At 37.5% G+C, this 16,198-nt stretch overlaps 1 protein-coding gene across 2 annotated transcripts in view; it reads left to right on the top strand.

Annotated features, from left to right (window-relative positions):
- The window catches only part of HTT (huntingtin), an 80,820-nt gene that overhangs the window by 55,667 nt on the left and 8,955 nt on the right, over positions 1–16,198 (top strand). For both annotated transcript variants that reach the window (XM_018924504.3, XM_009099101.4), the window contains 18 exons: positions 710–786; positions 1,996–2,134; positions 3,636–3,758; positions 4,598–4,811; positions 5,018–5,163; positions 5,622–5,799; positions 6,085–6,177; positions 6,603–6,790; positions 7,453–7,579; positions 8,432–8,532; positions 10,425–10,579; positions 10,946–11,085; positions 11,254–11,336; positions 11,610–11,740; positions 11,922–12,051; positions 12,820–12,975; positions 15,398–15,588; positions 16,043–16,157. In XM_018924504.3, coding sequence (XP_018780049.2) covers positions 710–786; positions 1,996–2,134; positions 3,636–3,758; positions 4,598–4,811; positions 5,018–5,163; positions 5,622–5,799; positions 6,085–6,177; positions 6,603–6,790; positions 7,453–7,579; positions 8,432–8,532; positions 10,425–10,579; positions 10,946–11,085; positions 11,254–11,336; positions 11,610–11,740; positions 11,922–12,051; positions 12,820–12,975; positions 15,398–15,588; positions 16,043–16,157 — 2,487 coding nt within the window. The remainder of the gene's footprint in view (positions 1–709; positions 787–1,995; positions 2,135–3,635; positions 3,759–4,597; positions 4,812–5,017; positions 5,164–5,621; positions 5,800–6,084; positions 6,178–6,602; positions 6,791–7,452; positions 7,580–8,431; positions 8,533–10,424; positions 10,580–10,945; positions 11,086–11,253; positions 11,337–11,609; positions 11,741–11,921; positions 12,052–12,819; positions 12,976–15,397; positions 15,589–16,042; positions 16,158–16,198) is intronic.

Raw genomic sequence — 16,198 nt, 5'->3', positions numbered from 1 at the left:
CTCCTCTGACTGCCCTGGATGACTTGAGACCCTGGCAAGGGGCTCAGAGACCTTGGCACAGAGTCAAAAACACCTGTGCCTTTGATTTTAGCCCGTGGAAACAATTACCAACTTCGTGTGAAGATTTACAAGCCACAAGAGTTTGAGTAGAATAATAGTTAATTTATCATAGGGCGAAAAAGTAGAATTTTGGCGATTTAAATGGAGGTTCAGGAGGAAAGATGGAAGAATCTGGGCATGTCCTGTCCTCCTTCTTCTTGTCCTCCATCTTCTGCTGTGACAGTGACACTTCTAGATTGGTTTAGAGTAGAGACAGACTGTCTAACATAGGTGATAGGTATTGAAAAATTATTGTACATAAAGTGCACGTAATTCTTAGTATAAAAATCTAACACCACCCCAAGGGTGGGCAGTGTGCCACAGCCCGACCTGGCAGACAGATCTCAGCAGGTCAGAGAAGGAATGGAATAGATGAGACAATAAACAACCTTGAAAAGCAGAACCGACGAATCCCAACTTCTTTGGTCGCGGGGCTGGGAAAGAAGAGACTTTCTCATACCTCTGGAGCCATTTCAAGCACAGAAACCTGGGAATGAATGATTACTTTATTTCTCTTTATCTGCCTGTAACTTTGTTCATCTGGTAAAAGTATTTTTTGGGATTTTACATATATCTGTCCTGTAAAATTCTTGTTATTTTTTTCTTATAGAACAGCATTGCTCAGTTGCCAGTTGAAGAACTGGATAGAATTCAGGAGTACCTTCAAAACAGTGGATTAGCAGCAAGGTAAATAATACCAACAATACCATTAAAATGTCACGCTAAGTAGTGTTCTAATACAAATTGTGTTAACTGTTTTCCCACATTTTGGCTTTTTTCCTAGAGGTTAGATAGTGGGTTGTTTTTGGGAGTAATCTGGGATTAAAGCCTCTCATAAGATGCTAGCATGTTCTGGCCCAAGGTGCAGTTGTGATGGCTGAGTTGAATTTGCAATAAGAACTACTTAAGGACTGAAGCAAGCTCTAGAGGGGTGCTTCAAATTCTCTTTCCTGCATCTCACTCAGTATTTAACTTTGGAGAGACAGCAGCTGCAAATTAATTTCTTGACAAAATCTATTTTACTAAAGCAAACTTTATTTTCTTCAAACTTGCAAAATATTGTCAGTTCAAGCTAAGTGGGCTTGGGTTTCTTTAATTTGTTTTTTTTTCTCCCACACAACTGTGTTAAAAGTTTTAATCTCATGGCTGTTTAAACTGCTGGTATAAAAAGGAGCAAATTACGATTTTTTTTTTTTTAAAAACTTCTTTTTGATGTTGGAAAGATCCTTATTTACTCCTCTTGTCATTGCTGTTTGAGGTTAATAAGTAGGGGAAAAAACCTGAAATGTGAGACTGCAGTAGATCAACAGTGATGTGCCTACATAAGTAATGTTCAATTCAATTAAAAAAAAATTTAAATTACTTTGTACAAGTTCTTGATAGCAGTAGTGGAATTTAAAAAGAAACACAAAAAAACATGTATATAAAAAAAAAATCTCTGATATTGACATAAATCCAAAAACTGGAGTTTTTAGTACAGTGAGGGATCTTTTTTCTTTTTTTTTTAATAGGGGTATATTTTCAGTGGATTATTGGTTAGAATCTGTTAAAATGTATTCTTTTGCAGTCAAATAATCAGTACATCAACTTTGACTCTTCTTACTTATTAAAAGATGTGCTGGATAAAGAAAGCTGTATTTTAAGCTTAGGTATATCACTAATTTTAATGCTAAATTAAATTTAAATCTTTATTTGTTGGTGGTGCTGAGTTAATTAATTTTGGCTTCTGATACCCAAAGAAAGTTTGCATCATGTGATTTCATGTGTCTAACAAAAAACTGAGGACCCTACTACTTTTCTGTCCTGGGACTGGAATTGAGTCACTGGATGTCTTTCTATTTTTAAATGGTTTACAAAGCTGAGATAGCCCTCTGCTGATGTGTTCTTCTGTTTCAGACACCAAAGACTCTACTCACTCCTGGATAGGTTTCGTCTCATGGTAGCACCAGACACAACCAGTCCCTCACCTCTGGTCACCTCACACCCACTAGATGGAGAAGACCAACCACCTTTAGAGAATGTGGTTCTAGACAAAGTAAGATTATGTTTAGAAAGAGTCACTAGAAGTGCCTTGGCTACAAACAAGCTTTATCCTTTACAAAATATTTAAATGCAGCTTATTTTTACTGTGCAGTTAATGCTGTCAGGATTGTCATATTGTATCTCAAATATAGATCAGTGATTAATCTCATGTGTGTTGGCTGACTGTTGAACTTAGGATGGATGGTTAGCACAAACATAGATGTTTGTTATATTGACAGTGCTGTGAAAAATTTACCAAGTTTGGCTTCTTTGCTCAGCTTTAATGGAAAGATTTATATACAGATCAATAGAGACATATAAATAATCTTGTTTTCTTGATGTGTTTTACTACAGTTATTAGTTTTATTCATTTGCTGAAAGTTGTTGGCTGTCTCTTGGAAATTAAACATTGCTTGTACAGTTTTTCCTTCTCAGCTTTAAATTACTTTCAGAGAACAATCAATTGAACTGATTCTGTCTTTCATGAGCTTAGATGTGTTTATTTCCAAGTGAAGTGGAAGGCTAAGAGAAAGTCTTGGGGCCTTCTGTGTCTTCCTTTTTTCTAGTTTGTCCCATGGTACAAATAGTTTCTCCTTTTCATCCCTCCATGTTCCATAGTGATACACAGTAATAGGAAACTTATGTAACTGAGATGGTCAAAATTATTTGATTAGCTGAAAGTTGGGATGAGTCTGAGCAGTCATTGGCTAAGGGGAGATGTTGAGACCTACTTGGACAGCAGGAGAAAATGCTGTGCCCAGAAACCATTTACCTATTGCTTTGTCTTCAAATTACCCCAAAAATCTCCTTTGTCACTGTAAATCCTAAACAAAAGTAGTTTTTGTGTGCTTCCCCCACAACTTCTGCATGGTTCACAGAATCATAGACTATCTTACATTGGAAGGGACTCATAAGGATCAATGAGTCCAACTCCCTGCTTCTCACAGGGCTACATAAAAAGAAATCCTATCACTAATAGCATTGTCCAGATGCTCCCTGAACTCTGACAGGTTTAGTTGTGTTCTAATTAATTATTATCAGCAAATTTATTTGAATCTTTGGAGAAAAAAAATATATTTATTATTAATATATTATTTGAAGGGTTTTCTTCCTTGGTTATAGTGTTGGTTTTTCTGTAATTACTGTTACATTTGTGTGACTACTGAGTATTCAATGCCTTTTTTTCTAGATTATCTGGTCAGATTTAGGATCCTAATACAAGTACCTACACTCTGTATTAAGATTAATTTTTCTTCATTTCCTGTCCAGACTTTATGGAAATAGACAATTTTCACTGAACATCCATCGGTCCAGTTTAATATGTTCCATTTCAATTCACCAGTTTGGTTTTTTTTTTTGTTTCCTTTTTAATTTGAGGGTTTTTTAAATATTAATGTAGCCTATGAATGTCTTAGACATTCAGTGCTAATGAGCAGTTCTCCCTCTGCCCCCATATACTGTGCTGTTTTCTGAAAACAAGTAAGTAATAAATTTCCTTTTTTGATCATTTGCAGGACTGGTACGTGTCACTAGTGCGGTCACAGTGTTACATCAAGTCTGACTCAGCACTTCTAGAAGGAGCAGAGCTGGTAAATAGGATTCCTCAGCCTGACCTGAGCTCCTTCATGACCAGCAAGGTAACTTGGTCAGAGGAAGATGATGAAATTAGTTCAAGTGTTCCTCTTGGTAGTATTAATAGATTCCATTCTGAAATGTTTATATTCTTAAATGTAAACACTTCAAATTTGTATAATACTGATACTGATAATACATACTGATAATACTAATTCACTTAATTTTAGAACCTATAATAGTAGATATTTGTGTAAAACAGTGGATATCTTTGGAAACAAAGGTTTATTTATATATTGCAGTCAGAGAAATCCAATTTTACTGTTTTACATAATCTTGATTTACCATACCAGTCTCTTCCAAATTCTCTTCCAAAGTTCTCTTCCATACAGTCTCTGCCAGCTGTTTCTGTAACTTCTTCAATATCTATGCTTGATGCCTTGCAGTAAGCCAGTAACAGGCCACAGACAGTAGGTCTGGCATAAAGGACAACTTGTATCTAAGAATGTCTTTTGTTTAAATTCTCACCATGATATTTGCTGCTGGTATGCAGAAATAATAGTAAGAAAGCTGTTTCTAAAAGATACTTGATTTGTTTGTTTGAAAACTTATTACTTGAAGATTGCTTGTATATTTGTCATCCTTAAGCTTTTTTTACACATTGTCCTGAAAATTTGGAATAAGCATATTGATTTTTCTTTCTAATATGGTACTGGTTGGAATGGAAATTTTGAGCCAGTGTGGGCTAAACCATAGTGTTACACCACAGTAGAGCAGAGGTGCTAATAAGTTAGTTAATCAATAAACTGTAATTTTACCACCATTTTAGTATGTTAGAATAATACCACCAGATACTTAGTTTCACTTTAAAAGCAATTTCTTTTTGTTTCCTCTTTGATTTCAGGAATTCAACCTAAGCTTGCTAGCACCTTGTTTAAGCCTTGGCATGAATGAGATCTCAAGGGAGCAGAAGAGCAGCCTCTTTGAAACAGCTCGGAGGGTAACTCTGGACCATGTGTCTTCTGCTGTACAAAACCTTCCAGCCAACCACCAGGTTTTTCAGCCACTATTGCCAACTGAGCCATCAGCCTACTGGAAAAAACTAAGCGATATCTTTGGTAATAGAAATAATGATCTTTTAAAGTTTATTCTCTCCTCTGCAAAGATTCTTTACAGATGTCTTGTGAATACATGAACTTACTATTAAAAAAAAAAAAATCAAGATACCTGGCATAAAAGTGCTTATGAAATAGTTCTGAAAAAGATTTATTGAATGGAAAAAAAAAATTCGAACTGCTAGATTTCATCCAGTCTTATTTTATAGGAGATGAGGTGATGTATCAGACTATGATGACACTTTGTCGTGCACTGGCTCAGTATTTGTTGTTACTCTCAAAACTACCAGCTGGTCTCCGTGTTCCTCCTGACAAAGAGGGTGATGTCCTGAAATTCGTAGTGATGTCAGTAGAGGTAAGAAACAACACCATAATTAAAGATGTGATGAAATGTTGGGAGCGGGAACAACTCTCTCTTGAACTGATCACCACTGAGTAATTTTTGATTGGGGGAATTCTTTGTCTTAACTGTATGAAATTTCTTCTTAGCGGTTGTTTGTGTTTGACCTTTGCTAGTAAATCAGATTTGGGTTGTGGGACAAGGACAGCTCTATGCAAGGAGAGGTTGATTGATGGAATGATGCTGACATTTGAGAGAATGAGTCCTGCACTGAATTTTGGGACACTTAGTAAACCATATATAAATGTCATAATTTTCTTGTACTTAAAATAAATAGTGTTTTCTCAGGAAAAAAACCCAATATTATTTGCTACTAATACTTCACATTTTGCTGAGTTAAAAAGAAGTCACCTTTGGTTAGAAGTTTTGTTTTGAGAGCTTGCTGTTAATGGGGAACTTCTCTTTTTGTACAGGCACTATCATGGCATTTAGTGCATGACCAGATTCCATTAAGTGTAGATCTTCAGGCTGGTCTGGATTGTTGCTGTCTGACACTACAGCAGCCTAGTCTTTGGAATTTACTGTCTTCTGCAGCTCATGTGACATATGCTTGCTCCTTAATTAACTGCATTAGATTCATCATAGAAGCAGGTGAGTGCAGTTTGATCAGCTAGGAGAAAAACTTTGTTAATAGATTGCCAGTCATCATTGATCAAATGCTGTGTGTCTGGAATATTTCCTTGGAGTCCTTATTAATAATTTGTTTGACACATTTAGTTTTTACTACTTTAATTTTGCATTTAAAAATTAGTGTTTACTTTTGAACTTGGGAAATGTTTTGAATGTATCAAACATTTGACTACTTCATGGTGTTGATTAAAAATGGAATATGAAATAGGTAATAGCTGTATCATTCAAATATTTTCTCCAATTCAGTTGCTGTGGAACCTGGTAATCAACTTCTGAGTCCTGAAAGAAAGAACACCTCAAAACCTTTAAGTGAGGGGGAGATTGATTCAAATGTACAGAGTAAGTAAACAGTGACTTTTGCTTCTACCCTGAACTTTCACTGAAGAAATATTTTTTTTGTACCCTTTCTGTTAATATTATTTTTAGCAATGAAAAATCATCAGAGGCCTTATTTTATTTGGTAAATGTCTATTAAATACAGGTGGCCATATTTTTACAGGTATAGTTGTTTTTTCTTGAAAGTTATATATTAATGCAGATTTTTCTTTTGGGAGATTCTGTTTGCTGTGCAGCCTGCTACAGACTGAGCTTTTTCAAGTGTGGGATTTTAAATTTTTAGAATTTCTTTGTATGTGTCCTTATTGTGGTATTGTCCTTTTTAATTAACACACTCTTTCGTTAAGAATTTTTTGTGTTTTATCTTTTTAAATTATTTCTCTTTTGAGTGGATTTGTAAAGCTGAATTTCATTCTCTCCCAACAAAGAAACAAAACACATTATTGCAGCATGTGAAATGATAGCTGAGATGGTGGAATGCTTGCAGACTGTCTTGTCACTGGGGCACAAAAGAAACAGCAGCATCCCTGCATTTCTCACTCCCGTCCTCAAGAACATCATCATCAGTTTAGCAAGGCTGCCTCTAGTGAACAGCTACACCAGAGTACCTCCCTTGGTATGTTTATTATGCTTTGCTTTTAGGACTTTAAAAGTTATTGAAAAACTTTGAAAACCAAGCATGGTGCTGCATCTGAAGTTCTACAGTAGTAGGACTTCAACCTTCAGCTGGTTTGATCAATCAGTTTTCTTTTTGAACACTGACTAACAACGTGTGCAAGACCACTTCTCTGTTTCTCAGTGCTCTGTTTTTGAGGGGATGTAGAAACATAATTTTTTTGGTTGAAAGTTTTTTTGCCCCCTCTCTGATGTATCAGTATGCTTTTTCAGGCATCAGTAGTATGTGAACTGTCTTCCTTAAATTCTGTTTCAGCATAATTTCTGCACAATTTCTAAACTGAAATACGTGACAGGAACTTACTTGCTTTTGTATCTAAACTTGGACCATAAAACTGGATAATTAATTTACAGTGAAAAGTATGGTAGAAAAAGCTCTAAAATAAGAAATACGGTGTACATTGTATATAAGTTCTGTTAGATGTTCCATCTTCCTTTGAGTATTTTTCTGTTTGGAGATCTACTTTAATTTACTGATGTCTTGTTGCCTTGCAGGGGTAAGGCAACAAGACATTGCCTTACCTTGACATCATGTAAATTTAGAGCTATTATATAAATTCTATATCTGGTTTGGATAATTGAACTTTTATCATACTTCTTTAGGTCTGGAAATTAGGCTGGTCACCAAAGCCTTCAGGTGACTTTGGCACAGTTTTTCCTGAAATCCCAGTAGAATTTCTTCAAGAAAAGGAAATCTTTAAGGAGTTCATCTATCGCATTAATACACTTGGTATGTACAAAATTGAATGAATACACTTGGCTCTTATTCTCTTATTGGGCATTTACCTGTGTTTTGAAATTACTGAATAACTGTATCTGAAACTGTTTGCTAACTTTTGTTGCTTATGTGGAAGACAGATAATATTTCAGACCAGGTTAGTAATTGTGCTGCAGTAATTTTTACATTTCTTCAGTGAAGAGAATAAGTTATAGAAATAAAGCCAAAAGTTTCTCAAACTCAGGGAGATTTCAGTGCATTCTTGCAGAATGACCGTTTGTTTCCCGGAGCATATGCTTGACAGCATGTTTGAGAATATTTTGCTTCCTCTGATTTTTTTTCTATTAATGCACAGTATAAAGTCCTGTGGTACAATACCTCTGTAACCTACCTTCAGCTCAGACATCAGATGTTGGGTTGGACTAGAAGATCTTGAAAAAGTCCTTCCTACCCAAACCAGTGTCTTAGCACAGTGTTTCCAGTTCTCTCCATATTTTTGGACCTGAAGGAGAGAAGCTGCAGTGTTGTTCTCTGTCATTCCAACCCACACCTAGTAGATCACAGAATAAGCTGAATTTTTAAGGGACCCACAAGGATCATTGAGTTCCAGCTCCTGGCCCTGCACAGCACCATCCCCAAGAGTCACACCATGGGCCTGAAAGTATTGTCCAAACACTTATTAAAATCTGTCAGGCTTGATGCTGTGGCCTCTTCCCTGGGAAGCCTGTTTCATTACAAAAAACACCAAAATAAATAGGAAGTGGTATGACACTAAATCTGTGGGAACAATGCACCTTTTTTAATGCTGTTCCTTGTTCAGCTTTGTATTGAGCCATCAGTGGCTATCTCTGAGTGTTTCCATAGGGTGGATCAGCCGTACTCAGTTTGAAGAGACTTGGGCTACTTTGCTTGGTGTGCTCGTAACTCAGCCCATTGTAATGGACCAGGAGGAGAACCAGCAAGAGGTAATGTATTCATTGTATTTTTAAAGGAAATTTTACTTAAACCAAGAAAAGTATTTCTATTAATAAAACTGTAAAGCAGAAAAGAAGTGACTAACACTAAGGAATTTTTTATATTTTGTATTTCCTTTTTCTCATACCCTAGTGAGATCAGACACATCCATCTTCTGGCTTAGAGCCTCTGCAAGCATGCAAATAGTGAGGAAAAAAATTAATGAAGCTGTTTCAACTCTTTATTATTGCAATTATTGCATTACTCAACACAGTTGGGGGTTTTTTTGTTTTGGTTTGGTTTTTTTGTTTGTGGGTTTTTTTGGGGTTTTTTTTTTTTTTTTGGTTTTTTTTTTTTGTTGGTTTTTTTTTTTCCTGTAAGATTCTTGACTAGATGATGCATGTTCATACATCTTGCTCCCACGTGTAGACTGTGTATTGGATATCTGGGCTTCTAGTTTAGGTAAATGTTCAAAATTCAGTGGAGAGCATTTGGGGATCAGAGCTGAAGAAATTTAGAGCAGAATTTGTGTCCAATTTATACCAATTTCCATACCAAATATTTCTGTCCAAAGAGCAGCAGCAAAACTGGGGCTGGGTCTAAGGGAGCTGAAGGTTTCAGAAAGAGAAGGCTCAAGGAATCCTCATCGCTCTCCACGGCTACCTGAAAGGAGGGTGTAGCCAAATGGGGATTGGTCTTCTCTGCTATCTCTCAACTGAAATCCTTAAGTTGCACGAGGGGAGGTTCAGATTGGATATTAGGAAAAGAATTTGCACTGGAAGAGGGGTTAGGCTTTGGAATAAGTTTCCCAGGGAGGTAGTGGAGTCACTGTCTTTGAAAGTGTTCAGTAGGGATCTCGATGTGGCACTTAGAGACATGGTCTAAGGGTGATTATGGTGGTACTGGATTCATGGTTGTACTGGATGGTCTTTGAAGGTCTCTTCCAACCTTGATGATTCCGTGAAACGTGAAGATGAGAGTGAACTTGGCTGTCATGAAAGAGATTTTCTCTCTTCAACTGTCTTAACCTGCTAGCAAACTGATTTTACTAGGTTCTAGTTCTTTGACCTGAAAGGTTATTTCTCTAGGCTTGTTCATGGTCCTGGTGGTAGGTACAGAATCTAAAACAGTTTGAAGAATTTAGAGGACATACTGTGGATCCTCAGTAGCAGACAAAGGGGTTTGCTTCTCTTCCTTCCTAGGTGTCAGACTGCAAAAAGAAATAGGAAATCCTCATCCCTCTTCCCTGGGTTAGCATTTTCTGGTAGTTACACAGCCTTGGACACCTTGACTTAACTGTTTTCTGCATAATGGCCATGTTGGGTCAGACTTAGGGCAATGTAGCCATTGGTTGTTCCTTATTTGTCATGTAGAGAGTATTTGTGGAACAAGAATACTATTGCTCTCTTGTTTTCCAAGGCAGACCGGTACCTTCAAAATTGCAAATATTTTAAGCACTGTTGTAAATTTCAGTATGTTAATATTTTCTGAAATAAAAAAAAAATTTTGAAACTTGAACATTCGTTACCATCTTCTAAATTCTAAAAAGGATCAGATGCATTTGTGGTCTGATGCTTTGTTTCAACAAGTAACTAATGGGGAGCTGCAAAGAAAGAGGCTAAGCACTTTAAAAAAAGTTCTGAAATGGACATCTTGAAGTTTTAATGCTGTTGGGACAAGAGAAGGGTACATACAGAGTGACTGATGAGGAGGAAGGATGTGTTGCTGCTGCAGTCAGTGCTTTGTGTGCATTGTTTATGTCACTTAGATTTCTGGATGGGAAAAAGAGCAGGTGTCAGGCTTATTAATGGTAATTTAGTGAAACCTGACAGACTAGTATTCAGAGCTTTTGGGATTTTTTTTTTTTTTTAACAATTCAAATTACAGTGAGTTCATTTTACAGGAAGATACTGAGAGGACCCAAATCAATGTTCTGGCAGTGCAAGCCATAACCTCCCTGGTGCTGAGTGCAATGACCATACCTGTTGCAGGCAATCCAGCAGTCAGCTGCTTGGAGCAGCAGCCCCGCAACAAAGCTTTAAAAGCTCTGGACACAAGGTATTTGTTTTCACTTGTTTTCAAATGCATAAAACTTGTGGTTAATACATAATTACAGTTGCTTAGTCTAGTTGTAGGAAAAATATGTATAGATTGTATTTTCTTAGTAAGGGTATATATGGATGGATCTATTTACATACAAGTTGCATGGATTTAGCATTGAGAACCTGCTGACTTAAAAGATTATCTGAAAAAGATAACATCTTAATAAAATCTAGTAAACAGTGTGCAGAACATATTTTTCAACATTTTCATTTCCCCGATACTGAAAATAAGCATCGACACATAACATTACAGTGTGAGCCAGACTTGCACAAAACCGTTAAAGGAAAAATCTGCTAAAATTGATTTCTCTTGGGCTTTTAGGTTTGGGAGGAAGCTAAGTGTTATCAGGGGAATTGTTGAACAGGAAATCCAGGCAATGGTGTCTAAGAGAGATAATATTGCTACTCATCACTTATACCAAGCTTGGGACCCTGTTCCATCACTTTCTCCTGCTACTACAGGTAAGTGCTTGTTTGTGGGGAAGAAGGGGAGAGTGAATTTCTTTCGCATTTAAAATGTGGAAAAGGTACTCTTAGAAAAATTTGAAATCTAGTTTGTGGGAAACGAAGACATTTTCACATGTGCTTTGTTATGCACTTTTTAAAAATTCATCCTGTGTTTCATTACAGGTGCTCTTATCAGCCATGAAAAACTCTTACTGCAGATCAATACTGAACGTGAAATAGGAGATATGGATTATAAGTTGGGACAGGTTTGTTAAAAGCTTAACTTTAAACTTGATTTTCATTACATTTCCTCCAGTTTTGAAAAATTAAAGTTAAGAAGTATTGCTTGACATCAAATAGAAACTAAAAGCTGATTGATGCAGGGTAGGTCATAACTGGGTGTCTCCTCAGCTAGAAGGCTGTGTGTTGCCTGTCATTTAAATGAAAATGTGTTTGGCTTCTAAGATTCTTCTAGGCTGACTATTGGGGTGTTAAATGCACTTCTTTGCTATTTGTTTTTCTCTTGTGTGTGTTGCAAGGTCTCTATACACTCCATATGGTTAGGAAATAATATCACTCCGCTGAGAGAAGAAGAGTGGGGTGAGGATGAAGAAGATGAGAATGATGTACCTGCTCCTTCCACACCACCAACCTCTCCTATCAACACCAGGTATATTATTTTTTTTCTCTTCTCACTTTTGAGTCATAGATAAGGTTTTATTTCTTCATGTTGAGTTCAGTAAGCTAGGTTTATAAATTGAGTGCTGTTAAATAAGTGTATTATTTCAAATCAAGCATTTTAGCAGGGATTAAGAATAGCTATTTTAACACTTGTTTACTGTTCCTTGCAGGAAACACCGGGCTGGTGTAGATATCCATTCTTGTTCTCAGTTCTTGCTTGAGCTGTACAGTCAGTGGATATTGCCATCCAACCCCAGCAAGAGAACACCAGTGATTTTGATCAGTGAAGTGGTGCGATCAGTAAGTCTGAATCGTTTTTCAGAGTCATAACTGAGCATATGTTATAAGTGTTCAGGGCTAAGTGGCATTTATAAAGCATCTTTTAATATATGGAACACACAGAAGTTTCTTGGCAGTGCTATTCTGTGGGCAGTACAGAAACATAACTTGGGCAGCTATAGCATTAGACTGATTTAAGCTATATCCGAATTTTGTATTCTGCTGCTGCATTCCAAATACTTCATTGTTACTTAATGGCACTTTATATTTTACTTGACTACTTGCTAAAGCAAGATTTGCTTATCCTATCCCTTTGTAAGAAAATGAAGATGAAACAACAATGTATTTGAGAATTAAATTGATTATTAAGTGTAGAAGCAAAACTAAAGAAGACAGGTGTGGAATGTGTCTTGACAGCCATTATTCACTGTCATTCGTATGACTTAAAATGAAACTATCCTTGCAAGAGAGGTATGTGTTGTCTGTTTTGGGATGGTTTAGTACATTGTAAATTGCAATGTTAATGTCCCAGAGTTACTTACTATAGTGGCTTTGATTTTGTAAACTTTTTGGTAGAAAGGACTTCTTGGAGGTCATTATCTGAGATGAATGATGGAATTAATTCTGGACAGCAATAGTAATAGTTATTTCAGACCCTTGAGTAAATGTTTACACATTTAATAGATCAATTGAGGAATCTTTTGCTCACAATTTTAACAGAAGGGAGAGTCAATTTTTGGCTGTCAGCTAATGGGAATTTTTTTATATTCAATTTTAATTCCTGTACAGCTTCTGGCAGTGTCAGACTTATTTACAGAAAGGAATCAGTTTGAAATGATGTATACAACACTGACAGAGTTGAGAAAGGTGCATCCGTCAGAAGATGAGATTCTTGTACAGTATTTGATACCAGCTACCTGTAAAGCTGCTGCTGTTCTTGGAATGGTAAGAAATTCTCAGAAAGTTTATTGCAAATTCATGAGTGTTTAGGTTAGCTCAGCTTCTGCAAAACCTGGTATACTTTTTAAGGAGGGTTTGTCTCTAAGAATGTCCTTTAGCTGATCTGCATGGCTGTAAGAAGTAATAGGATATGTATTCTGGGCTTTCAGAGTTTGCAAACAGTATCTCCAATTGCCCTGTGTTCAAACAGAAATGTTGTTTGAATTGATATTTTTTGAGGTTTGAGCATTATTTAATGTGCTTCTTGGTTTGTTGCATTGAGTTCAGTGTTGCCTTTGCCCTGGACTCCTCATTTGTTACATTTCAGGCCAGAAATGAGGACTTGCAGAACAGCTTTTGTTAGATTTGTATTGCTGGTGAATGGCTGTAATCTCATGGGAGGCTGGGACAGTACATGTAATGAATATATAGCCTCAGATAGTTCAGGTATCCCTTTTCTTTCCCTCACTCTTCCCTCCACTGCATCATTCTGTCTTGAAATGTGTAGACCAGAAGTACTTTTCAGTGAACATTTCAGAGTGGAGTTATTTAGGAAAAAAAATTACAAATAATTTTGGAAGGAGTTAGCACTTCTAGAAACTCTGAGCCTAATATAAAGCTATATGGGTAATAGTGGTAAAAGAAATTCTGAAAGGCTTTTAGGGTGGGGCTTTCAGTAGCTATTGCAGCAGCAACTCTGCAAGGCAAGGCTGGGAACATGATGGCAAACATACAGAAACAGTTTTAGAGATGAGCTTATTCTGACTAGGCTGTCATTTCCCGCTCAGTGATCTTACAACATCTTCTCACAAGCAAACAGCTGAATATAACAGCTTGGTGGGACTTAAAAAACAAGAAGCTGGTTCCATCAAGAGTTGCTTGCCGTTCTGAGCTCAGTTATATAGAAAATCTGCTTAAAAAGGGCAACTGAGAGAGCAGACACTATCTCAAACTGGCCTGTATCTTAGATACTTAATGAGTAAAGGGACAAGGTAAAACAAATAATTTCTAATTACTTAGATAGTAAGGAGAAGACTTTCCAAAACTAAAATTCAAAGTAGATTTTGTATATTCCGGTAAGTTGTGGTATTTGGTAACAGGGAGTGAAGTATCTGATACCAGCTTGACCTTGAATACTGAACATCAAGTTGTGGAATCATTTAGGTTGGAAAAGACCCTTGAGATCATTAAGTCCAGCCATTCACCTAATGAAACCATTCCCCTAAGGAGGCTCAGGGGGGACCTTATGACTCTTCAAGTTATTGGAATATTATAGCAAAGTAAGGGTCAGTCTCTTCTCTTAGGTGGCAGGACAAGAGGAGATGGCTTCAGGTTGTGCCAGAGGAGGTTTGGGCTGGCTGTTAGGAAGAATTTCTTCACTGGAGGGGTGGTTAAGCATTGGAATAGGCTGCCCAGGGAGGTGGTAGAGTCACCATCTCTGCAGGTGTTCCACAAATGACTGGACATGGCACTCATTGCTGTGGTTTAGTTGATGGTGGTGCTTGGTCAAAGGCTGGACTCCGTGATCTTGGAGGACTTTTCTAACCTTAATGATCCAATGAAGTACAGGGTGACAGTCACTGCCCTGGTCCTGCTGGCCACACCACTGCTGGTCCAGGCCAGGTGCCATTGGCCTTCTTGGCCACCTGGGCACACCTGGCTCATGTTCAGCCACTCTCACCCAGCACCCCCAGGTCCTTTTCCACGGGGCCCTTTCCAGCCACTCTGCCCCAGCCTGTGGCACTGCAGGGGTTGTTGTGACCCAGGGGCAGGACCCAGCACTTGGCCTTGTTGAACCTCAGAGCCTTGGGCCCACTGATCCAGCCTGTCCAGATCCCTCTGCTGAGTCTTCCTACCTTCCAGCAGATCAACACTCCTGCCCAGCTGAAAGTACACTTAATTCTCTCATCCAGATCACAGTACAGTTAATTCCCTCATCTAGAATTGGTGGAGGGAAAGATGTGTAGGTCTGAGTACCAGTTGTCTCAGAGAATAATAAATGAATGGAATGATGTGCTGTAAGTTGAGTAGACAGATATTAGTTAGTATAGTTGTCTGGTTTCAGATGGAAGAATCCTTTGTGTTTAGTTGAAAGGCCACAATTTCAATCATTCAAGTCCTATATTTTTAGTACATGTACTGTTTACTGAACTAATCCTTATCTTATTTGTTTTTTTTTAAATTTTAAATCGTGACATAACTTTGTACAAATAAAACAAAGTAGCATCAATTTCCTGGTTAATCTGCAACTCATCTCTTGTCTGATTGTATTAGTCTTGTGACATTTATTCAAAGTAGTTTAAGCCAGGCTCTGGTTCGTTCCCTATTTTCTTCTCTTTAATTTGTTCCAAGTATTTCTGAATGACAGGACTTGCCAGTATTTTAACCAGTGTTGATTTCTAATGAGTGCTCTTGTTGGGTGTATCAGGATAAAGCTGTGGCTGAACCAGTAAGTCGACTGCTGGAATCAACCCTAAGGAGCACCCACATGCCAAGTCGGATTGGAGCCCTGCATGGAATCCTTTATATCCTTGAGTGTGACTTGCTGGATGAGACAGCAAAGCAGCTCATTCCAATTATCAGCGAGTATCTGCTCTCCAATTTGAGAGGAGTAGCACAGTAAGACTCTTCTCCCTTTCCCCCTGGCTCCAAACTGTTGCATGTTTATGTCTGAACAATAGGGCTCTCTGTTGTTGGCAGTTGCCCGGTACATTTTAGAGCAGGCTGTTGTATCAAGCAGCTTTTGGCATTTTCATTGAAAATATCATCCAATTTTAGGTTTAATTTACAGAGTGAAATGGTATTTGAGGATGAGAAAACTGTTTGATAGTATAGGCTTTTGTGTCTTTCTAAACACAGTCTTCTAAACTGTGTTACTTAAATCTCATTTTTCTGTCATTTTCATAATAATCAATGTTCTCTTATGGCACCTCAGCAATACTTTCTGTGATTTTAAAAAGGGTTTAGTTTTCATGTTCAAAAATACTTTGAATTTCTAGATATTGTTTATAGTGTCTCTGTTTGTGACCTAAACAACTTTGGTGTGATCACTAGTGTTTTTGCTCATTTGCAGTTGTGTGAATATCCATAACCAAGAGCACATTTTGGTCATGTGTGCAGCTGCTTTCTATTTGATCGAGAATTACCCGCTTGATGTAGGGCCTGAATTCTCTGCAGGAATCATTCAGGTATGTTGTGATGCCTCCAGTGAGGGGTGGTTGAGAGACCA

The sequence above is a fragment of the Serinus canaria genome, chromosome 4, assembly GCF_022539315.1.
Source record: "Serinus canaria isolate serCan28SL12 chromosome 4, serCan2020, whole genome shotgun sequence".
Classification (NCBI taxonomy): domain Eukaryota; kingdom Metazoa; phylum Chordata; class Aves; order Passeriformes; family Fringillidae; genus Serinus; species Serinus canaria.
Note: the sequence above shows the minus strand (reverse complement) of the source record. Positions and strands in the feature narration are given on the sequence as shown.